This window comes from Meles meles, chromosome 21, assembly GCF_922984935.1.
Source record: "Meles meles chromosome 21, mMelMel3.1 paternal haplotype, whole genome shotgun sequence".
Taxonomy (NCBI): domain Eukaryota; kingdom Metazoa; phylum Chordata; class Mammalia; order Carnivora; family Mustelidae; genus Meles; species Meles meles.
The window spans coordinates 35,697,314-35,719,903 of NC_060086.1; the positions used below are offsets into that span (position 1 = coordinate 35,697,314).

General features: G+C 53.5%; 2 protein-coding genes and 1 long non-coding RNA gene across 4 annotated transcripts in view; 2 read left to right on the forward strand and 1 right to left on the reverse strand.

The window, feature by feature from the left end:
• The window catches only part of TVP23A (trans-golgi network vesicle protein 23 homolog A), a 31,508-nt gene extending 30,064 nt beyond the window's left edge, over window positions 1–1,444 (forward strand). Inside the window, exons 7-8 of the mRNA XM_045993109.1 lie at window positions 581–640; window positions 1,220–1,444. Coding sequence (XP_045849065.1) covers window positions 581–640 — 60 coding nt within the window. The 3' untranslated portion in view covers window positions 1,220–1,444. The remainder of the gene's footprint in view (window positions 1–580; window positions 641–1,219) is intronic.
• Window positions 9–20,462, reverse strand: NUBP1 (NUBP iron-sulfur cluster assembly factor 1, cytosolic). Of its 2 annotated transcripts, XR_006816651.1 has the most exons (12): window positions 20,329–20,462; window positions 20,146–20,250; window positions 17,541–17,674; window positions 11,633–11,701; window positions 9,274–9,306; window positions 8,584–8,674; window positions 7,763–7,917; window positions 4,982–5,092; window positions 4,602–4,704; window positions 2,204–2,287; window positions 1,458–1,596; window positions 9–1,326 (listed from the first exon to the last, which is right to left on the reverse strand). XR_006816651.1 is itself a non-coding variant. In XM_045993106.1 (11 exons), the coding sequence occupies exons 1-11, from the start codon at window positions 20,345–20,347 to the stop codon at window positions 1,538–1,540; spliced, it is 963 nt and encodes a 320-aa protein (XP_045849062.1). In that variant the 5' UTR covers window positions 20,348–20,462; the 3' UTR covers window positions 1,339–1,537. The 2 variants fall into 2 exon arrangements, 1 of the variants encoding a protein (XP_045849062.1); XM_045993106.1 differs by lacking the exon at window positions 9–1,326 and having other exon boundaries at window positions 1,339–1,596.
• Window positions 20,330–22,207, forward strand: LOC123933684. Its single transcript, XR_006816652.1, has 3 exons — window positions 20,330–20,437; window positions 21,468–21,650; window positions 22,085–22,207. It is a non-coding gene; the product is annotated as an uncharacterized LOC123933684 (long non-coding RNA).
• Window positions 22,208–22,590: the final 383 nt, after the last annotated feature.

Sequence of the window (22,590 nt, forward strand, 5' to 3'; positions counted from 1 at the left end):
ACGGGCAAATGTAGTTGGAACCTGTTCCCTATCGGCTAGGCTGCCGGGGTCAGTGGTGTGTGTGTGTATTAAAATCGGCACAACATTACATTGACCACTTGGACCGTTTTGAATTGTGCAGGTCAGTGGTGTTGAGTACGTTCGTGCGGTCATGCCTCCTTCAGCACTGTCCCTCTCCAGAGCCTCCCCGTGACACAGTAATTCCTCCCCTCCCCAGCCTCCCACCATCTACTTTGCTCTATGAATCTGACTCCAGCAGGGCCCTTGTGTAAGTGGGATCCCACAGTACGAGTCCTTTCATGACGGCCACTGTTAGTTTTGAGTGATCTAAAAACTACAGAATTAAGTACTACACACACGCAATTCTTTTTAACCTAGCATATATTTCCAGACGTGTGAGATCTTTTCAGCTGGATGGTTTGAGCCATCTTAAAATTTGAACAATGCTACTTTATGCCAACACACTGAGCAGTGAGCCCCGTGGGCTTTCGGTTACATTGTGGGTTTGCTCTGGGCCTTGTATCAGCAGTCAGGCCCCTCACGTGTGAGGACAAAGCCCCAGTTGACTTTTCTCTTGCAGGCCAGCCCAGGTGACTTCCAGAAGCCTGGCCTTGAGGGGCTGGAGATTCACAAGCATTAGGTAAGAGGCAGGATGGAGGTGGGGGCTGGGGCTCAGCTGTGCGGGGCGGCTAGGACGCACAGTGGGGAGGGAGCTAGCCGGAGGGGTCTGGCCACTGGGCCTTCCCCCGGCTTCCCGGCCCCTCTCCCCTTCCTCACATGGAACACACTCAAACTCCATCACGGGTGCAGGTCAGAGGCAGGGGGATGGCAATGAGGGGAGAGGGAGAGAACAAAGGGATTTGCCCATCGGCCAGAGGGAGCTGGAAAAAGGCAATTATCTCTTCGCCCCCTTGGTGTCAGTTCTTGTGCATCTCCTCACAGCAAGGAGAATTCTAGAGTTTACGTCGGTCTCTCTTATGTAATGAAAAAAAAAAAAAACAAAAAACCAACCCTGTGAACGGTCTCGTAGGACAGCAGAAATTACTGGACAGTGAACACATCTTAGCGCATGGGGCACGGGCCTGGCCCCTCATTCTGTCTACATGGGTGACTGAAGGGCTCTTCAGGGCTGGTTGCATTTCCCCCTCAATGTAAAGCAGTGGCATTTGGACCATGTTATTTGAAACCATGACTGGATTTTGAGATGGTTCTTTTTTAGGCGTCTCTCCTGAGGCCGCAGTGGCTTAAGCAAGAGGTTCTGTCCTTTCGCAAGCTTCTAGCAGAGAATTCCCTGACCAACCAGCTGTCCGTTTTCCGGAAGCAGGCCTTGGGGAGAGGTTTGAGGAGACATTTTTATTCTTAAGACAGCGTGTTTGTAAAGAATGCCTTTATATGTATGTTGGAAAGTATACAAATAATACGATTAAAGTGTCTGCAAAAATGACTTCACGCCCTACCAGAGTCTGGTCCTTTTCTGCCCAAGACCCCGGCTCTGTCCCCGGGCTGCTCAGACTGCACTCCGCGTGCAGCTCGTGTCTCAGGAACCAATGAGGTGCTCGTCTTTGGGCTGATGGTGACCACAGAACTCCTGGATCCCTAGACCAGGAGACAACACAGAAGCAGTGAGGCTGTGCCCGTCTCTCCCGCAGCCCTGCCTCCGCAGGTGAGGGCTGCACCCCCAACGGCTCCACTCCCCACAAAGCCCTGTTTCTGCCAATGCGCTGAGGTCCATGGGCCTCGGTGCACAGCTGGAGACCTTACATCGGCGCATTCCACAGATCAAGATGCCCCGTCTGCTGGTATCCATCCCGGACACCGTTTTCCTGGGCAAAAGGAACTTGTCACAGCCCACCAGCTGACAGCTTTAATGACCTGCTCCACCCCAGTGGCCTTAAAATGCAGGCCGCCGCTGGCCATTCCCCAGCACGCTCAGGCCTGCATGTGGTGGGTTTTTTTCCTTCCTTCTCTCCTCCCCCCCCACCCCCCCCGCTTTCTTTTTCTCTTTCTTTTCTTTCCCCTCAACGGCTTTCTCAAAGATGCCCAGCTTCCTGGGCTGAGGGGTCATTCCAGCCCCAACGAGCACTACTGTCTCCAGCCGAGGCTGAGTAGCGGTGAGCCTGATGACCCATAAATGGCTCTGAGTGGGGCCTTCACACCCCGCCGGGCAGCCCTCTGGACCCAAGGGACTCACGGGCGCACGCACTTTGAATGATACTTCTGTAGGCGAGAGCGGCTGCGGAAGCTGGGGCGCCCATCAGGAAAGACTGTCCGTTGTCGCAACTCTTACCTTAGAGAAATAAAAAAAGTTCGTAAAGAAAATAGCGGCAAGGTGAAGTAGGGGCTCTTTTGGGCCTGTGACGTGGAGACCTTGAGCCCCTCTGACCTGTGGTGAAGAGCAAACCAGAGGACTCACACGAGATGAATGGGACACGAAGACACGCGCGGAACGAGACTGCCTAGCCTGGTGCTGTTCTCCTCTGCTCTGCGTGCCCCTGAGCCTCAGCAGAACTCCCGGCCCCCGGTTCAGCACTATGACAGAAGCAGGTCAGTGGTTCTGCTCCCCCTAGCTGCTCCCCAACCTCTGGAGGGTCCTGGCAAGGCCAGCTGTCCCCTCGAAGAGCAAAACCAAGGGAGGGAAGGAACAAACGAGGAGGGGGCGGCAGAGGCAGAGCCCAGGCTACCCTGGGAATATGCTGGACTAGGTCTGGGGAAGCCTCATGATTTCAGCCAGAAGTGAGGCTCGAGGCCTCGTGACTTGTCCCAGAGGCCTGCCCGCTAGAAGGCTCCTCATTCGCTGGGCTCGGGACTGAGCGCAGCTGCACTCGGGGCCCGCAGCTTTGCTATCATCTACTGTGAAGTGCTCAAACCTTGGCTTTTTTGTGAAAAATGGCCCTAAAAAGAAAAACCTGACCGAAGCTAGAACCAGGCAGGAGGGCACACCCTCCTCCCCCTCCACCAGCCCCGCTTCCTCTCTCCTTCCATTCCCTGCCAGGCGTCCCCCAATCTCTTGCCCGCCACTCCTGTCCTAGGGACCCGGACACAGGCAGTAGCACATCCAGAGGCTGGTGGCATAGAGTGTGTCTGGATGCCCCTGGCCGCCCCGTCACACCCCTCCTGTGCGTCCTCCTGCCTCGAGCGGCCCCTGAGCAGGAGATGCCTGCTCGCACGCCTTTTTCCACTGCAGGGAAAACGTGGGCAAACTCAGCACCACGTCTGGTCAGCACAGATTCATCTGCCGGGGGTTTGTACCCTTGCTAAGCAGCAGCGGGAGTGTCCATGTCTCATGCGGGAAAGCACGGAGCAGGGCAGAGTTTCAGGCTGGGGAGCACGTGAGGCAGGCTCTCGGGATCTGCTGGGAGCCAGGGTGCTCCGGTGGGTGCTCCGGCAGCTGCTCGTCCCCGCACGGCCCCTGCCAGCCGCACCCCCACACCACGCTCTAGGCCTTGCCTCTCTACAGGCCCCTGGCGATCCCCCCTGGATGGACACATCCCACCACATGCCCGAGACTGCTGGCAAACACCAGGCCTCCCCTGCCTCGAGACCCAGCATGCGAGGGGGAACCTAGCGCTCCTCTCAACATTGCGTCCTGTGGTCACTTTCTGAGGGAGGTCCCCATCTTCTAGATGGCTCGAACAACTCCCGGCCTTCTCCCCACCCATCAAAAATCCTGTCATCTTCCCGCTCACTGTGCCTCCTCCCTGCGGAGGCCCAGGCCCGCGACAGGTGCTAACCTCCTATCTCCCGCTCCCTGGCAGGGCCGCTCAGAGGCCTCTCTCTCGGCACTCAGCCCCGTACCCTTGCTCAGTCTCGGTTTCCCACTTCCTACCCCGTGAAGGCCCGGCTTCCCTGTGGCCAGGCCCCGCAGCTAACCCTACTGCCTCACCACTTCTGCATGGCACAAGCTTGGCTACCTTAAGCAAGTTTTAACTCTACCTCAGGGAAACAACAATTTGGAGGAAAGTGTCCTTTAAGGAGTGGGGGTGGCCCTCCCAACCCGGCCACCCAGCAGCTGACACCCGAGAGTGAATACAGAATGGGGACGGAGTCTACCGCCCCCTCCCACAGCCTTGCTGCTGCCCATGCAGTATCCGGAGAGGACCTGGGGACTCTGGTACTAAAAAGGGAGCATTTTTCATGCAACGGGGCCGCTGTACGCAGGCCAAGGCCCTCCTCTACTGCCGAGACAGACAGGTCCGTCTGCACCGGGCTGGACCTCCTGGGAGGTAGGATGTCTTCCTAAGGGGTTTTCGAGGCTCTGTTCATGACTTTTACCTTAGAAACCAATTCCTGTCTGAGACGGGATGACAGCATACTCGCCTGTTATTCCACCTCCTGTCCCTTCTCCTTGGTGAAATCCTACCCTGGGACTTCCCAGCACGTCCCTGAGCCACCTGCACCCACCTTCCAGGCCCCACCCCGCCATGCCCTTCACACTGAGGGCTGCTCGCTCCCGGGGCAACATGCCCACACAGTTTATGGTTTCTCTGGGCTGCAGGGGAGCTCCTGAGCATGGGGTCCTTGTCTGCTGCTCCCCTGCCCAGAACCGTGCCCGTGGTGGCTGAACGGGGTTGAAGGCCCCGTCTGGCAACGGACTCACCCACCTATGTGTGGGTCCAGAGGCACTTTCCCGAGGAGCGGGATCTTCAGATCCTGGCACATGGCCTCCGCACCCCCCGTTGTTGGGGGGAATATCTGAGATTCTTTCTGTGAGGCAAGTCAAAAGGGGAAGAACAAGGATTTTGTTTCAGAATCATTAAAAATGGACATTTCAAAGAAACTTAGGGAAAAAATGGCTGTTTGAATGTGAAACATTAACCATCAGAAGAAATTTCATTAAATCAGCAATAGAGATTTTTGTGATTCCACTTCCCCACATGGCGGGGAAAAGCAGAAACAGTATCCCAGAGACTCCCTTCCAGGCTTCCCTTCTCCACGGAGGCAGGGACCCATCGGCCACGCCCCAGGCGGCCGCACCCCCTACCTTGCACTTGGGGCAGACGAAGACGCTCATGTTCTCCACCACTCCGATGACGGGCACCTTCACCTTGTGGCAGAAGTTGATCTCTTTCCGGACATCCTGGAGGGACACCTCCTGTCAAGGTTCAAAAGACCGTCTGTTTCAAGGTCAAAGTGGAAGAAAGAATGTTTGTGTGGTTGCAGGGATGCCTGGTGAGATGCACTGGGTTCCCCATAAAGCCTCAGAGACTAATTCGGCAAGTATCTCTCTAGTCCCAACCATGGGCTGAGCCCTATCCTAGGGGCTATTTCCCCCCAAACCTAAGAGGATAAACGTGAACGGTCAGATAGCAAACTTACAATTAATGCACAGAAAAGTGACCTTTTATAATATCCCCACATTCTATTTCCTCATCAATTACTACACTGAGCCAAACTGTGCAGTATTTTCTAGACTGGGGGATAGGAAAGCATGGCCTGTGGGCCCAGTCTGGACGTCTGTTTTTATTTTTGTTCAGACTTAGTTATGAGAGCAGAAAGAGAGTGTGTGTGGGGGGGTGGCGGGATGCGTGAGGGGGAGAAACTCAAGCAGACTCCACACCGAGCATGGAGCCTGACCCGGGCCTTGATCTTAGGACCTGAGTTCATGACCTGAACCAAAACCTAGAGTTGGGTGCTTAGCTAGAGGAGCCCTTACTTTTTTTTCTAAATAAACTTCTGGACACAGCCATGCCCATTCCTCTATATGTCATCAGGGCCTGCTTTTGTCCTACAGTGGTACAAGGGAGTATTTGGGACAGAGGCTGTTGTGCCTCACAAAGGGTAAAATACTTACTCTCTGGCTGTTTATTGAAAAAGTTTGCTAACCTCTGATTTAGACTACTATAAACACAAACAACTTCATGGACAAGAAGAGAATAGTGAATATTCCCATATTTAGATAAAATTCACCTCCGAACTCTAAAAGCTCCTTTTACAGTGCTAAGTAGTGTAGCCTCCTGGCTTGGAATCTTCTCTTCTCCCTCCCCGGGTCATGGAGTCACAGACACACGATTCCTAGCTTGCTGTTTCAAGTTACCGGGCTCCCAAAGGTTCAAGGCTTCGAGCCGCCTCTCCTGCGGCACACATTTGGTTCTCAGTCCCTCTGAGACTGAGGTACAGACAAAAAGGCATTTAGCTAGAAAATAAGCTGGTTTCAACTGGTCACAGCAACTCTGCAGTTCTCTCCTTACTGGCCCTATAAGTAAGGGGCCTGCTTTGTCAAAAAGGACCGCCAAAAGAGAGCCGTCTGCCTGTGCCTGCAGCCATGAAGGACTCTGAGAAGGCAGGTGACCCTACTGTTAAGTCACACTCTCCAGAGAAGTTCCACACAAAGAGGACACAAGTGCCGAGCATCTTCCCACGTCTTCCTGGAGAAGGGCCAGCAACTGCTCAGTTTGTTTCCCTCCTGACCCCAAGGGGGACGTCATGCTCGGTTTCACCATAAATGGGGTTCTGGGGAGGCCGTCTTTGTACCAACTGCATTGTCGTTGTTTCTCAACAGATGACTTTAGAGTGGTTCTACGTTCACAGCGAAAGCGAGCAGGAAGAGTTCCCGTGTGCCCCTTGGCCCCACACCCATAAACCTCCCCATTAGCGACGTCCCACATCACAGTGCTCCGTTCCAGATAGACTGTCTTCCTTCCAGGCAACCTGACTGGGACCCACCCGTGACCACACTGCTGGTCTAGAACGTGGCCCAAATGCTCAATAATTAAGTTCAAAACCACTGTTAAGTCCATCTTCACCACCACCTGCTGGGGCAGGTGCTCCCCACCTCTCGCCACTTAAGTGGTGCCCTGCCCTTCCATGTGACCCCAAAACCCTCTCCACAGGGCACCAGAGTGCGGTCACACACACATCCTGTGCCAGCACTCGCTGATCCGGGCACCTTCACGTGGCCCCTGGTGTCTGTCACAGGTTGTTGGAGCGCAGTGTGTGCCTTGTGTCCAGCACCCACCTTCCTCTGTGAGCCGCACAGGGAGGCACAGGGGGCCGTCGGGGGGCCGGCCCGTTCCTCCCCTGGTGCCTGGCACGCTGGTGGTCTGAAGGTCTGGTGAGGCCTCAGGGTGGGACGGACTGATCCACGGATAGACTAAAGCCTCCCTTGCCTTTTTTTCTTAGGAGTGGAGAAGAGCATCATGAAAAGAAGGTCCAACTGAACGGAATAATCTATTACTTTCTTGGCAACGACAGTAAAGCCTCCTCAGACCTGACCACGTTCGTTCACTGCTGGATTCACGCCAGAGGACACCCCTGTGCTCTCCTCAGTCTGGGTGCAGCACGGCCTCCAGGTAACGGGCGGGCATTGCTGGAGAAGGGGCCGGGACCACAGCGGCTTCTCCAGAAATCGGTCTATACCCCAGACCGGCTCTACGGGAAGCCGGGCAAGGCGCACGGAAGCAGCACGCAGGCTGCGGGGACTGCTGTGTGAGCACAGTCAGGGTGACATGACCTCGAGGGACAAGCCGGATTCTAACGGCACCAGGGGTCTCGCCGGTTTTGTGAGGGAAAATAGGAAAGGCCACTGTGAGCCACTGTGGCTTTCACCTGGGGACAGAAAGAACTGTGGAACGCTTATTTGTGAACAGCAAATGCCTGGGCCCCAGATACAGCTTCTAACCCAGTTTCTGGAGGTCCACACTGAGGGCTGCTGGAGCGCCACATTCTGGGGAGCTGCTCTGGGAAACGGGTCCCGAGGCCGTGCCAGAGACAAACCTCCAACACGGCCAAGGCTGGCGCCAGCGGCCCGCAGGCGCCTGCTCACCTGAGGGGTGGTGATGATCACGGCCCCGTCGAGGCGCGCCGCCGACAGGTACTGCACGGCCGACAGGTGTTCGTCCGACGTGCCGGGCGGGGTGTCCACGATGAGGTAGTCCACCTCTCCCCAGTCCACGTCACGGAGGAACTGCTTGATCATGCCTGCAGAGAGTGTGCCACGGAGCCGCTGAGGCCTCTGCTCTCTCCTCTCCGTACCTGCTGCCCCTCAGGCACTTTGGGATTCTCACGGGCCCCGGCCTCTGCTGTCTGTCAGCGGTGGCTGCGATGACGGAGACGTGTCACTGTCACGACTGGAGGCGGGGACAGGGGGCACTGGCATCCAGACGGTAGAGGCAGGGGTGCGGCCAGCATTCTGCAGCCTGGAGCGCAGTCCTGCCCTCCCCTAACCAAGGACTGCCTGGCCCCTAACGGCAACGGTGCCAAGGCCCAGCAACCCTGCCCGGTGAGGGCCACTCCTGCCTGCTTCCCTTAAGCCTCCTGCCCAACCTCCCTGCTAGTTACCTCACACGCTTCCTGCACGCAAAATACTGTGAAACCACAGTAAAACAGCCCGAGGGTTACCTAGCCTTCAAAGACGGAAAGACTCGCCATAGATGTTACAAATGATAAAACAACGTCTGCTAGCTCCCTTGCTATTTCTATTAGCTCTCTCCAGCTAGTGCGGAGGCAACCGGATGCTTCATCGCGATGCTCCGGAAAGCCCGGGAGAAGACTGTTGCCACCGTGACAGCAGACGGTGCAAAGGAGACCTAAAGCAGTTCTGCTCTCGGAAGACCAAGCTCACAGAGAGAAAGCAGAGGGGCAAACCATTTTTCTTTGGTCCCCTCCAGATGACGGCGTCGTCAGGACTGCTGAGCAGGAAACCAACCGACATCACACCCAGGTTGTCTTCCACGAACTGGAGAGGATGAAGCACAGAACACTTAAAACCACAGCACGGGGCACTTCCTTGTCGTTTATCCGAGCTCAGGCTGAAAAAGCCATTTTGAGAACAAAATGACCCTGGGATCTCTGGGTCTATTCATGTTTTGATTTCGCAAATCATTGTGGGGGAAGAAGGGCTACCATCCTGGGGGACCTGCACGGAGTGCCCCGGGGCCACGTGCGGCAGTGCGGGAAGCGCGGCCCAAGCATGTCCTCGGCTGCCCTGGCCTAGGGTGGCAAACTGTGGCCAAGCCTGGTGCCAAGCCTGGCCTACCTTTGCGTTTCCTGTAAAGTTCTATTGGAATACAGCCACTCATTCGTTCCCATACGATGACTTTCCCACTATAATGGAACGGCGTGTAGCCCATAACAGTGAAAATACATACTGTCTGACCCTCTATAGAAACGCTTTGCCAATCCCTGATCTTACCTGTGTTCCCTGAGTCTAGAAGAGTGGCCCACTCAATACTTGCTGCCAGATAAACAGCTGGGCGGAGGACCGTGCTGCTAGCCCAAACCGTGTCCGCTCTGAACACACTGCCTGGCAAATAAGCCAAAGATGTGAAAACTCACCACTGGAGACCAGCCCGAGCCACTCTGGTGAACCTGCAGGGACACGAACACCGATGTTCGCTGGTAAGAAATGAGGTACCGTGGACAGAGTTCTGACACACTCAGATTTATGCGCTAGGAAGACGATTTTATAAAACACAGTTCATCGTTTTAAATGCCACCACTCAATTCTGACCAGACAGTCAGCAGCTGGGGTGAGGCAGTGGGTAGCAGAAGCTGTGTTTCCTACCACCCCCCCACCCCCACGCCCCGGGCTGGGTTTTTCTGAAATGCTTAGATGAGTCCAGGCAGGGAAGCAAGCTTGGCCGAGCTCACACAGAATTTGGGGTGTAACGTGTGTTGTAAGTGGGACAGGAACCGGGGGGGGGGGGGGGTTGCTGAGCCAACGGGGCCAGGCCGCCTCGGTGCACATCCGGGAGTGAAAGGGTTGGCTTCAGTGAACCAGGGGGCTCAGACCCTGCCCCGCCCATGGCCGGAGCGTCTGCACCGGTCTGCTGCACCTCCCGGGGGGAGGGGGCCAACAGGAAGCTCACGGGGCCCCCCGAGATTCAGATGCTGTCCTTCCAGTAGGTGCTCGGTAAGAGCCGGCATCCCGCCCCATACTGCCTCCTCATCCTGAGACGAGAACTGACTCAAATGCCAAGTACACATCGGTTTTAGCACGTGGGCCATACAGCAACCAGGGAGCCAAAACAGAACCCGTTTTCTTTGCTTTTCTCAACAGCCCTACAGAGGCCTAATTCACATACTACACCAGTCTCCCGTTCAAAGCGTACACACCCGTGGCTTTCGGGCTATTGCCAGAGCTGGGCGCCCACCACCAGTCGGCTGGAGAACATTTTCATCACTCCAGGAAGCTACCCTATGCCCCGTGACAGTCACGCCCGATCCTTCCATGTCCCCCCCCCCCGCCGCCCCCATCCCAGGTGACCCCCATCTCCGCTCCGCGCCCACAGATGTGCCTCCTCTGCACGCCTCACGAAATGCAACCCTAGAACACGTTGTCTCGGGTGCCCGGCTTGAAGGTCTTCCCGATTTTTATGTACTTTGCAAATTCCAGTACAGTTAACGTGCAACGCTGCCTCCGTCTCGGAGGGACGTCACGGTGATGCAACGCCTGCACGCTGAGTCCGTGCTCATCACCCCAGCGGTGTGCTCAGTCCCTGGCACCTAGTTCACCCAGCTCTTAACAGCCACCCTTCATGCCTATGGAAACTCGTTCTCCCCAGGGGCTGGCCTGAAAGACGGATAAATGAAACGAGCCGTAGTGCAGGAGAACAAAACGGCAGAACTTCCGCTCTCTCGCACGGTGCGAACGGTCAGTGCTGACAGAAGCCTTGTGGACGGCGCAAGCGCAGCCGTGCAGTGGGTGCGCACCACGGGGCCTGCTACCGACGGGTGCGCGGGCAGATGTGCGCCCTGCAGCTCGGCCTCCACCCCCGACGGCCTTGCGCCCTTCCCAGCACCCTGAGCAGCATATCCCAAGCCCCGAGCAGAGTCCACAGGCCCAGCCTGTCTGCTTCTGGCTCCTGTCCCCTCCCTCTGTCCCTCTGCCACTAGTCACTGTGTGGAGGACACACCTGCTTCAGCCATCCTGTACTTGCTCTCGTGGCCCAGAAGGCTCTCCGCCCACTCTCCACAGCAGGGTGCCCTTGACTGCACCCTCACTCGCCCCATCCCCTTACCCAGCCTTCATTTTCAACTATCTATCAACTGCCCTCTCCCTGGCTTCATTTGCCTCGTTCACCACTGTACCCCAACCCAGCAGGGCCCGGCAATCACATCAAGAATGAACCCGTCTGACACCCTGGGAACATCCTAGCCCCCCAGCCCCATTTCAGTGCACTGCCTTTGAGGGGGCCCCTTTGCAGAACAGCTTCTTGCCACGCAGGACAGGAGGGGGTGGCCAGCACCTGCGTGGACTATTGTGGTGCTGCAGCCCTGTCCCCACCCCATGTCACTCTGCCACTCAGTCTCAGTTCCCCAGGGGTGACAACAAGGGCAAAAACATTCCCTCGTTTCCAGAGTACAGACACCTGGCAAGGACTGGTCTAGCTTTCCCAGACACCGCCGACGTCTCTGTGCCCTACTTCCACATTTTACTTGCTGTTTCCCTTCCCCTCCGAGAAGGCACTGAAACTGAGGGTTCTCAAATGGTGCAGGCGCACTTGACCCATAGTCCCGGTCCTCCAAGTTCACAGGGGCCGCTGAGGCAGAAAGACGGACTGCTGAATGTGCACCTGGGTTCAGCACGGCGGTGTAAAAACGCACGGCTCTGCCGGCCCCTGTGTGGGATTACAGTCCGGGGCCACGGCGTGCCGTGAGAATACTTTCCGGCGGTTCCTCCTAGACTTATTACCTGTTCTCCTTCCAAGCCCATTATCTTGGGAATTGACGGCCCACATATGTCAATGTCCAGAAGAGCGACCTGGGGAAAGAAGAGACCGGAACAGTGATGCGACTGAACGTCCCATCTTCCCGATGTGCACCAGTGGGAAAGGAGGAAGGAGGAAATGAGGAAGGGGAGAAGATGGAAAGAAATGGAGTCAGATGAGGGCCGAGTAGAGTCTCATCCCCCATGTCTAGCCTAACTCTGGGGTGATCTTCTGGAGCCGGTGTCAGGTTCCCCTAAAGATTCGGGCCCAGCCACCATCCACTTGGCCTTCACCACGGGCCTGAGGGGCGGGTATCGTGATCCCGGCTTTCCAGAAGAGGGAATGGAGGTTGGAGAGGCCCAGGGACTGGTTCAGTAAGCAAGCAGCAGAGCCAGGAGCTAGCCCGAGGTCTGGCGACTCCCCCACCAGGGCTCCTTCCATTAGTCCAGGAGGACTAGAGAGGAGGGCCCAAGTAGAAACTCCCACCAAGCTCTGACCGAGCCCCACTGTGCTGTGATCCCGAAGGTTCATGATGGCTTAGCCTCAACTTCTAAAATAAGAAGGAAGTCTAGAAAAGCTCTTTGCTGGTGATCTAATAAGAAGGAAGTCTAGAAAAGCTCTTTGCTGGTGATCTCTGCAACCTCCAATCACTCCTTCCAGCCCAAACACCCTGCTTTCTTGGTGGTGATAAATGAGAAGATCTGAGACAGTCTTCAGGAGCCATTTGAAGAGCAGAGTTAATATTCATCTTGAAAGGTCAGATACCAAGCATCCAAAGTGCAGCACGTCTGGGTAACTTTGTAACTTGCCCCGAATTGGCTTCTTGCTTCCCGCTTCCCTGCCCCCTGCAAACCCCTACCTCCTGCTTCCTCACACCCGTGATCACGAAGACCGGTCATCCTGAGACCAGCTGCTTGCCTCCCCCGCCCTCTGCTGGACCAGCTGAAGAAAGCACCAGAAAGATGCCGCACGGCAAGGCCGGTGTGTGTTAATGATGCACAGATATTCTATCTCAGAGGCTCACGATTCAGGAAACTACACCATTACTATGACCCTAACAGACTTCATAGTCCTTTCGGTTTCTAGCCGCTCTGTCTCTGTGCCCTTTCTTTCGGGAACAATTTAATGTTTCAAGGAACTAAACTCCCCAAGGGGGTGAGTCTTGAGTGAAATGACTCAAGGAGGGAGGAAACAAATCATGGGCACTCACGCCCCTGGCGGTAGCCAAAAAGGCTGTGAATGGCCCTGCTATTCAGACCCCTGAGGGGCCCTGTGTCCTGTCCCTTTCAGACTTCCTGTTGAACCTGTCCCTACCTTAATATCCACCCAACTGGACTCCCTTTCTGCTCAGGCCAGAGAACCCGAGCAGAGAAATGTGCCTGAGGAAATCCTACCAGGGTCTCTGGGGAAGGTGCTAGAACCCTGATGAGACAAGCAGACTTTGCCACTCCTCTCTCCCAGGAGACTGGTGGAACAGGATAGTGTCAGGATCCACAGCCTTCCCATACCCAGCACACCCAAACTCCCCCTTAAGAAGAGGTCCTGGGAGGTGACTCTTGGCACTCCAAGGCTGTGTCACTCATACAAATGGCTTCTGTCAAACAAAGGCTCAGGAGACCATCAGGCCCCTTCCAGCTCCAAGGTCTACCAGCCCTAGAGACGGGCCTCAAACACTTCAGTCCGGAAGCCCCCAGAGCAGACCTGTTACCTGCAAGGCATGCTATAGCTCGCAAGGCAGGACGACCTCCTGGTCACTGGTGGGAGCTGGTGCCCCTGCCATGGAGAACAGGATATGAGTCTGTGGTGTCTCCCAGTTCAGGTGTCCTGCTCCTCTCACCACAACTCACACATGCCCGGCCCGCCTGTGAACCCGGGAGGCGGTTCCCAATTCTGCTCCCCGCTGGCTCATGCCCTTTGCTAGCGAGCCGCTGGACACTTGCCTGCCTTGAGCAGAAGAGGCCTGCTCAGAGGCAGGGATAAGCTTCCACAGGACAGCAGACAAGAAAGGGACCAGGAGTTTCCCTCCTGAATTTAGACAAGGAAGAAATGTGTGCTAACTGAGAGTGATCAGCCAGACTCAGAGTCTACTGTCTGTCACTGTCCCACACCCTCTAGAGACAGGGCCATTCCCAGTCACGAGTGGGAATCTTGGAGGAAATACACTTTTCTCGGTGTGGACTTTTTTTTTTTTTTTTGGTAAGCCACCACCACATAAAACAAATCCAGCTTCTCTAGCCTGATTTCCACCCTGGACAGTAAGTTTTCCTTCACTTGCCAAGTCCAGGCAACTACATCACAACAGAATTATACAGAAGCACAATTTTACATAAACAGCTCTCTATTTCCAAGGGGTTACTTGCTTCTGGCCTGGTTAAAGCCCATCTTCAGAGGGCTGCTTAAGAAAAAAGAGGAGTATAGGGGAAGGGAAGGAAAAATGAGTTAAGATGAAATCAGAGAGGGAGACTCGTGGGAAACAAAGTGAAGGTTTCTGGCGGACAGTCGGGTGGGGGCATGTACCTGGGCGATGGGGATTAAGGAAGACATTGCATGTAACAAGCACTGGGTGTTGGAGGCAATTGATGACTCACTAAATTCTACCCTGAAACTAGTAATACGCTATGTTAATTAGTTGATTTTAAATTAAAGAAAAATTAATGCACACACAAAATAAAATATGCCTGACAGCTTCTAAAAGCAAAGAACACACTGGATGGTATGGATACTGTCTCAGAGAAATAATCCGTTTTGGCAAACCAACTGGCCAATATGCATTTGACGCTCAAATGTCAGGAGACTGTTAACAGAGCAGATCAGTCAGCGGGCTTGCACCTGCTCAGCACGGTAGTTGGTGGGGGGGGGGCACAAGCCCGGCACCAAAGCAGAAATAATCACCCTGCTCCCCCGCGTTCCGGTTAGTGGGTAAAGGGACTACGACTGCTATCACAGACATTTACTGAACACTTACTGCGCAGAAGACATCAGACTCGGGCCTCATTTGTCCCCTGGCACTTGTTACACCCACTGCCCTCATCTGGGCCCTCATGGCTGCTCCCGGAGACATGAACACCATCTCCCACCTGGCTTCCTGTCCCCTCTAATGACACCCAATCACACACTCGGCTGACGGTCATTGCGAGACTCCTCAAGCAATGCTCCAATCCTGCCTCTCTGCTTTCCAGATACCTTAGCAAGTCCTTCAAAGCCTCCCCAGTCTGGCTCAGCCTCTTCCTCGGCCCCACTTCACTGAAGAAGCCCCACCAGACTGCCCGCCACAAACACTTTCCATCCGTTCCCACCATAGGCCAGGGGCTGCCTTCTCTAAGCCCAGGGGGCCCTCCCAGGTTTCCTTCCCTTGTCCCAGATCCCTAGAGCACATCTTGGAGGGCGGATGCCAGATTTCAGAGAAGGCCCCCTCAGCCACTGGCAGGCCAGCATTCTAAAATGCTCAGAACAGAAATGAGGAATAAGGGAGGATTCAGAGCCTGGGTGAGTGAGAGGAACGCGGAGCATGACAGGTCACCAAGTCCAGCCTCTTCCCTCCAGAGAAGGCTGGGCCTTGCCCAAGGTTTCAGTCTTGCTCCAGAGATGAACTACCCCAGCCGGCACCAGCATTTCTGGTGCTCCCAACCAAACCAGGGGCCGGTGGACTACAACCTGGGGGCCAAACCCAGCCTGGAACCTGTTTTTGTTCAGCCCACAAGGTAAGAATGGTTATTATATTTTTTAGAAGGCTGGGGGCGGGGGTTGGAAATTTTAAAAAGTCTATTTCATGATGTAAAAATGATGTGAAATTCAAACATCAGGGACAGTAAAATTGCGTTAGAACACAGCCAAGTTTGTTTACAGACTGCCTCTGGCTGCTTTCCTGTTTGATGGCAGGACTGAACAGTTGCCATAGAAACCGTAGGGCCAACAAAACCTAAATTATTCACCATCTGGCTCTTCACACAAGAGGTGTGCCCAGCCCTGAAGCAAATTTTAATTTCTTAATCCAGCGATTTGAAAACCGTATTCCTAGAGTCCTCGGATACTGGCGTAGGGTCTCAGTGGCCTGTGTGTCCTGAGCACAGTTCAGAACGGTGGGTTAGATCCTCTGTGCGCTGTAGCTGGCTTTTTTGTGAAGAAATATCAAGCCTCATGTCAAGATCTTATGGTGTTATTTCCTACTTACGTACAGTGGTTTATTTACTATAGGTATACAACACTGATCCAGCTTTCAGAGTTTTAAAATATAACGGGCAATGTGTGGCAGTTGTGAAATTTCAACACTAGGCTAAATGTACCTTTACAGTCCCTTTAGCACTTTTTTTTTTTTTAAATCAAACAACAGTGAAAGGCCGTTTATCAGTTAGAAAAGAAATCTCAACGTCAGTCATCGTATATAAAAATAACTCAATGTTCAAAATGCATGAAAAGAAAACGAACGCTCAGGAATAAGTCGGTGTGTGAAGAAGGCATGATGACCATGGGAAGAACTGAAATGGGAAGAAACAGCTTTCAACATGAAAAAAAACACAACTGTTTTCCTAACTCCTCTGCAGGCCCTGAACAGTGTCCTGGGACGCAACAGGGCAGGTGGCCATCTCCATCTGGAGAGCCCAGGCTCTCTAACCCAGGCCACGCACAGCGCCGCACTCAAGCCCAGCCAGGGCGCTTGTTTCGGGGATCCACCCGCTGGAGAGCTGGATTCTAAGAGACATGCACGCTGCTCTAGCAGTTCTGACGTGGAAGCATTTTTTCCACCGGAACTTTGAACAAAATTTTATTTTGGAAGAAAACAAAGATGGCCTATGTTCTGTGTTTAAAGAAGAATTAGAAACCACAGTATCCATGGTTTTATTAGGTATATCAAGTGATAATCAACATGAATACTGGGATCGCTTTTCTGAAGTCTGAAAAATTATTCTGAGTCCCACGAATAACTCAATGTATTTTTAAAATCGCAGGTACTGTGATTTCCAATCAAGCTTTCTGGTGAAAAGTTATTTCTTCCTCATCATACCATACCTTTCATTAAAGCTAAAATCCAGAGAGCAGCTGGACTTTTACTGGGCAACTGGAGTTTTCGTGCTCATGTGTGGGCTGGGGTACCAGTGAGTGGCCCAGTTCAGGGGCTGGCAAATGTTTTCTTTCTCAAGAGTCAAACAGAAAACACACTGACCTTTGAACAAGGCAGAGGTTAGGGGCAACCCCTATGCCGCTGAAAATCCGTGTATAATTACTGATTCTACCAAAATTTAACTACTAATAGCCTACTGTTGACCGGAAAGTCTTACGGGTTTAACAGTCGATCAGCACATATTTGTGCATGGGTATTATACACTGTACACTTATACTACAGTAACCTTGAGAAAAAATGTTATTTAGAGAAATCATAAGGAAAACACATTTACAGTACTATAAAAAAAATCCACATATAAATGGAACCATGTGGTTCAAACCCATGTTGTTCAAGGATCACCTGTATTTTAGACTCTGTGGGCAAAATCAAGGACACTATAAAACAATTCAAAAGCAACTGTTTATAGACGTAAAAATCATTCTTAGCTCATAGACCGTAAAAAGGCAAGAGAGGGGCTGAATTTGCCCAGTGGCTATAGTTTACAGACCTCTGGCTTAGAAAGAGGCAGAAAGGGACTGAGAGGAAGAACTCTGAACTTAACAAAATGATCAGCGATGCCAAATGAAATCACACCTGCTATCCACTGTCACAGCTAGAGAAGCTAACGAAACATTTCATCTCACTGCATAGCGGCCACGCGTTTCCTCCTCCTTTCTGCAAGGATCTAGACTCCCAAGAGACCAATTCAATTTAGTCTAAGCAATCAGTTCTCCAGAAATCATCACACATCCTCAGACAGGAGCCTCTCCCAGTTTTCCCCAAGGTCTCACCTGTGTGTTTTCATCCTCTGCTAGGCCATGGGCAAGGTGGGCACTGAATGTGCTTTTTCCAACGCCACCTTTCCCAGATAATACCAAGATTTTGTGTTTCACGGTCTTCATTTTTTCTTTGATTTCTTCTATGGCTGCAAAGAAAGCAAATCAGGTGATTTAGTCCCTGAACTAAGTTTCAAGTGTCACTTCTTCAGTGGCCCAGCAGGAGCTAAATCCTTGGGGCCATTTCACGGGGCTGTGTATGAAATATGACCTAGTCAATGACAATAACAATAATACAAAGAAAATAAAGTTTTTATCATCTCTGAAATTTTCTTATTTATTGGTTTACTTGTCTGTCTCTTACGAAAACATAAGCTCCACGAGGATACAGACTGTCTGATGTGTTCACAGCCATATTCCCAGCTTCAGAAGAGCTTCACACACAGTCCTGGCTCCCAACCTGGGGGCAAAATCCACCTGGGGACACTTTTGATTGTCACAAGGAAGGGGTGCTGCTGTTATGGAGTGAGTAGAGGCCACAGATGCTGCTAAATGTCTAACAATGCCGGGCGCCTGGGTGGCAAAGTAGGTTAAGGGTTCAACTCTTGGTTTCGGCTCTGGTCATGAGATTGAGCCCTGTGTTGGGCTTCGTGCTCTGCTCAGCATGGAGTCTGCTGGAGATTGTCTTCCTGTCCCTCTGCCCCCGCCCCCTGCTCGTGTTCTCTCTCTCATATAATTCCTTAAAAAAAGCCTAAGAATGCTCAGCACAGCACCCCACCCCAAAGAATTATCCAGATCTAAATGTCCATAGTGCCAAGGTTGAGAATCCCTTACAAACAGCAGGGATTTATGAGGACCAGTCACAGATAACTAGCACAGATCATACACTTGCTGTGCATCCAACGTTTCACCTTACTTCAATTCCTTATAATACCACCACGAAGTGACTATTCTACCTGCCCCCCCCTTTTTTTAAAGATTTTATTTATTTGACAGAGAGAGAGAGAGACAGAGCGAGCACACAAGCAGGGGGAGTGGCAGAGGGAGAAGCAGGCTTCCTGCCAAGCAGGGAGCCTGACGTGGGGCTCGATCCCAGGACCCTGAGTTAGAAGGACCCCGAGCCGAAGGCAGCTGCTTTACAACTAAGCCACCCAGGAGCCCCTGTCCCTTATTTAAAAAGTAGGTTATGAGGGGCGTCAGACTCTTGGTTTCTGCTCAGCTCAGAAAATGATCCCAGGGTCCTAGAATCAAGTCCCAGGTCTGGGTCTGCATTCAGCGGGGAGTCTGCTTGGGATTCTCTTCCTCTCCCTCTCCCCCTCTCCTGTTTGTGAGCACGCTCTCTCTCAAATGAATAAATAAACCTTAAAAAAAAAAAAAAAACCCAACCCAAGAAGTTGGTTCCAAGCCCCATGTGGGGCTTGAACTCATGACCCTGACATCAAGAGTCACATGCACTATGGGCTGAGCCAGCCAGGTGCCCTGAGCCCCGTTTTGGATAAGGGAATGGAAGTTCAGAGACTCTAGGAGTCTTGCTCAAGGTCATACTGTTTGCGGGAACCAGGAATCAAACCCGAGTCTCTCTTGGAACTCCTTCACAATTCTCCCAGCCTCCTGCTTTTTTTTTAATTCGACAGACAGAGATCACAAGTAGGCAGAGAGGCAGGCAGAGAGAGAGGAGGAAGCAGGCTCCCTGCGGAGCAGAGAGCCCGATGCGGGGCTCGATCCCAGGACCCTGGGATCATGACCTGAGCGCAAGGCAGAGGCTTTAACCCACTGAGCCACCCAGGTGTCCCAGCCTCCTGCTTTTTAAGATCCTTTTGGTAAATCCCCAGAGGCTGTCCCATCCTCCGATTGGTCCTTCGTCATACTTATCGCTGCGATGATTTCATGCTTGCTCACTGGTTTATGGGGGGGTGGGTCTCCCCTATTAAACTAACGTCCACTGGGGCAGCGACCTCTTCTCTCTCATTCATAGCTGTATCCCAGCACAGAGCACTGTGCCTAGCAGGTGAGGATGTATTTCTGTTAAATGAACAGGAGAAACGCTCCTTCTCAAAAGGAAAACAATTCCGGGCGCCTGGGTGGCTCAGTGGGTTAAAGCCTCTGCCTTTGGCTCAGGTCATGATCTCAGGGTCCTGGGATGGAGCCGCACGTCGGGCTCTCTGCTCGGCGGGGAGCCTGCTTCCCTCCCCCCTCTGTCTGCCTGCCTCTCTGCCTACTTGTGATCTCTGTCTCTCTGTCAAATAAAATCTTTTAAAAAAGTGGGGGAGACAATTCTGCCCAAGAATAAGCCAGAGCAACCCCCAGTTCAAAGTCTACACCCTATTCCCTAGGACGCTGCCTTCCACCCGACCACTGACTACTGCTGTCACTCAAACCTCTGGCCCCACCCCTTGCCTCCCGCCCCTAGACCCGCTTACCTTGAGACACGCCCTCCCTTAGACTGGCAGGTCACTCCCCGGTCCTTCAGGCTCCGCCCCATCCCACTACTTCTCTCTACTCTTCCGGACTTCTCCACAGCCCGCCTCCTCTAGGCCCACCCCTCCTAAGAGGCCTCCGGGTCCCACCTCTTCCGGGCTGGCGCCCTTTACTTCCGGTTCAGGTCTTGCCCCTTCCTCACCTGGGTCGGGAGCAGCGGCGGCTCCAGAAGCGCAGAGCCGCTGGTTGGGGCAGCCCTGACATGAGGCCCCTCGGCCCGCCTGGGCGCTGCTGGTCCCGGGACAGCCTGCGCGGGCACAAGGTCACAGTTAGAGTGGCTCCTGTCCCTTCAGCCCCTCCACCCACGCCCCTTCCGCGCGCTCACCCTGAGGCACCTCCTCCATTCGGCTGCCTTCGGTGTCTACGCGGTCACCGGAACACACCTTACGTATTTCCGTCTCCGCGCGCCCAATCTGACTCTCCAGCCGCGCGAAGTAAGTCTCGGAAAGAGGGCTTTGCTCACGCGCGGACCTTGTGCGCGGTGCTTGGGGCTGGTCTTTTCCTTTAAAGCCGAGCTGTGGAGATGTTTCGTAAATTATGTAGCATGTAGCTCCGTGGAACAAAGGCACTATCCTACGTGACCTCAGTGCTCTTTCGTACCCAGGCAATCGGATACTGATGCAAAATTATTAGCTAACGTGCATTTTATATTCAAATGTACTCAATTGTCCCAAAGAAGACCCCCCCCCCCACTCCCATCCTGGATCCCGTCAAAAGTCGCAACTACCGTTGGTCCTCATCGGGCTCTCTCTCTCTCTTTTTTTAAAGATTTTATTTATTTATTTGACAGAGATCACAAGTAGGCAGAGAGGCAGGCAGAGAGACTGGAGGAAGCAGGCTCCCTGCTAAGCAGAGAGCCGGACGCGGGGCTCGATCCCAGGACCCTGTGATCATGACCTGAGTCAAAGGCGGAGGCTTTAACCCACTGAGCCACCCAGGTGCCCCTCCTCATCAGGCTCTTAATTCAGAACAGTCCTCCTCTCCTGCCCCCTTGCCATTTTCTGTCTTTGAGGACATGAATGAATTTGGATACAGTCCAGGCCATTCGCCTTATGCGATACCCACCCAAGGATCTTGTTTTGTCTGATCCCCCACCCCCTGGCATGATTAGATTCCGGTTAAAAGGTTTTGGCAGAAGGCCCCTGAGTAATGTGAACGACTGTGGTGTCACAGCGAGAGGCACAGAATGACAGTGGGTCCCGCTGTTGGTAAGGCGAGGGCTTGGCCCCTTGGGGAAGGCGGCGTCCGCCCACCCTGCCTCTCCAGCAAGTGGTACCCTTTTCCGTCTGTAATGAATAAGGATTCTGCTATGATTCGTGGAGGTCATGTGAGTATCCTGTTCATCAACCTTGCCCTTAGTGGTTTTAGCACTGTTCTTGCCTGAACCCGTTCTAGCGGTGTTCCCAAACTTGTGCCTTTGGGTGAGAAAACAGAGGGTCCACATGTCTGAACTCCTTTCCTCAGGTCACACCGCTGCTAGTGAGGCAGCCAGAGGGATGAACCTGGGCCGTGGAGCTTGTGAGCCTGCCCGGTCACCCATAACACACAGTGACAGGTGCCTCCGTACAAGCTGCTGGTGCCACCAAACTGCCATGATGCCAGTCGTCCTGGGGCCCAGCCTGACCGCCACAGTGGATAGCGAAGCAGGTAATTAGTTTTATAAAAGCTATGACATTAGACAACAGGGGTATTAGGGAAGAAGTTCTTAAAGGGTGGTGGCGGGGGTGACGAGTGGTGTTTCAGATGGAACAAACCACACGAACAAGCCCAGAGGTCAGAGAGAAAGTCCCCTGTTAGGCCGGGACTGTTGTGACCTGCAGTTTGCAGGTAGGAAGACAAGGTCACTGGGAAGGGACTTGCCCAAGGTCTCAGAGCCGGTAAGCAGCACAGCTGGGAGGCCAGAAAAATTTGTTGTAGGGCCTGGGCTTTTGACCACTGTACCACACACTGGGAGGCAGGATGCAAACTGTTCTCCTTTCACTGAACAAAGTGAGGCTCAGAGTTAAGTGGCTTACCCAGGAGCGTGCAGCCAGAAGCTTCCACCAAACTCTTGAGACAGCGGGCTCTTTTTCATCCCTCAGCCACAAAGCAGAGGCCCAAGGCCGGCCCGCTTCTGATCTTCCTTACTGATGTCCTCTAAGACACTTCCGGCACGTTGCTTCCAGCTGTCTTCAGCAGCCCTGCGAGCTCTGATTACCCAGGGGCCCTCCCACTCAGCCAGTTTCTCTGCTCCGAGGCAGGGAAGAAAGGTCTTCCACTCCTCAGTCCCTCCCTCCTCGCTCCTCCCCACAAGGCTGTAAAAACCATCACATTCTGCACTAGAAAGTAAAATCAAGTAAACCTCCTCTCCGCTTTGCTCCAGATCTCTGTCCTGAGGTCCCCGGCCAAACTCCTGTCTCACCGGGGTGGAATTTTCCATCTGTGGGAGTGGGAGCCGGAGGGCAGGAGTGAGGCTGCAGGGCAGATTTCCAGGTCCATCCTGACTTGAATCAGAAACTCGGGGGCTGGGCTGGGGAATCCCCTTCTTTACGCTCTCACCGGATAGTAATTTTATGCAGTAAAGTTTGAGAACCACTTCTGAAGAGGA

Coding starts and splice junctions, on each gene's coding strand:
- NUBP1 (XM_045993106.1), bottom strand. Junction 9,307..11,632: donor TGGGCTTGGAAGGAGAACAG/GTAATAAGTCTA, acceptor GTGTCCCTGCAG/GTTCACCAGAGTGGCTCGGG. Junction 7,918..8,583: donor GAGGGGACCAAAGAAAAATG/GTTTGCCCCTCT, acceptor CACTCTCTGCAG/GCATGATCAAGCAGTTCCTC.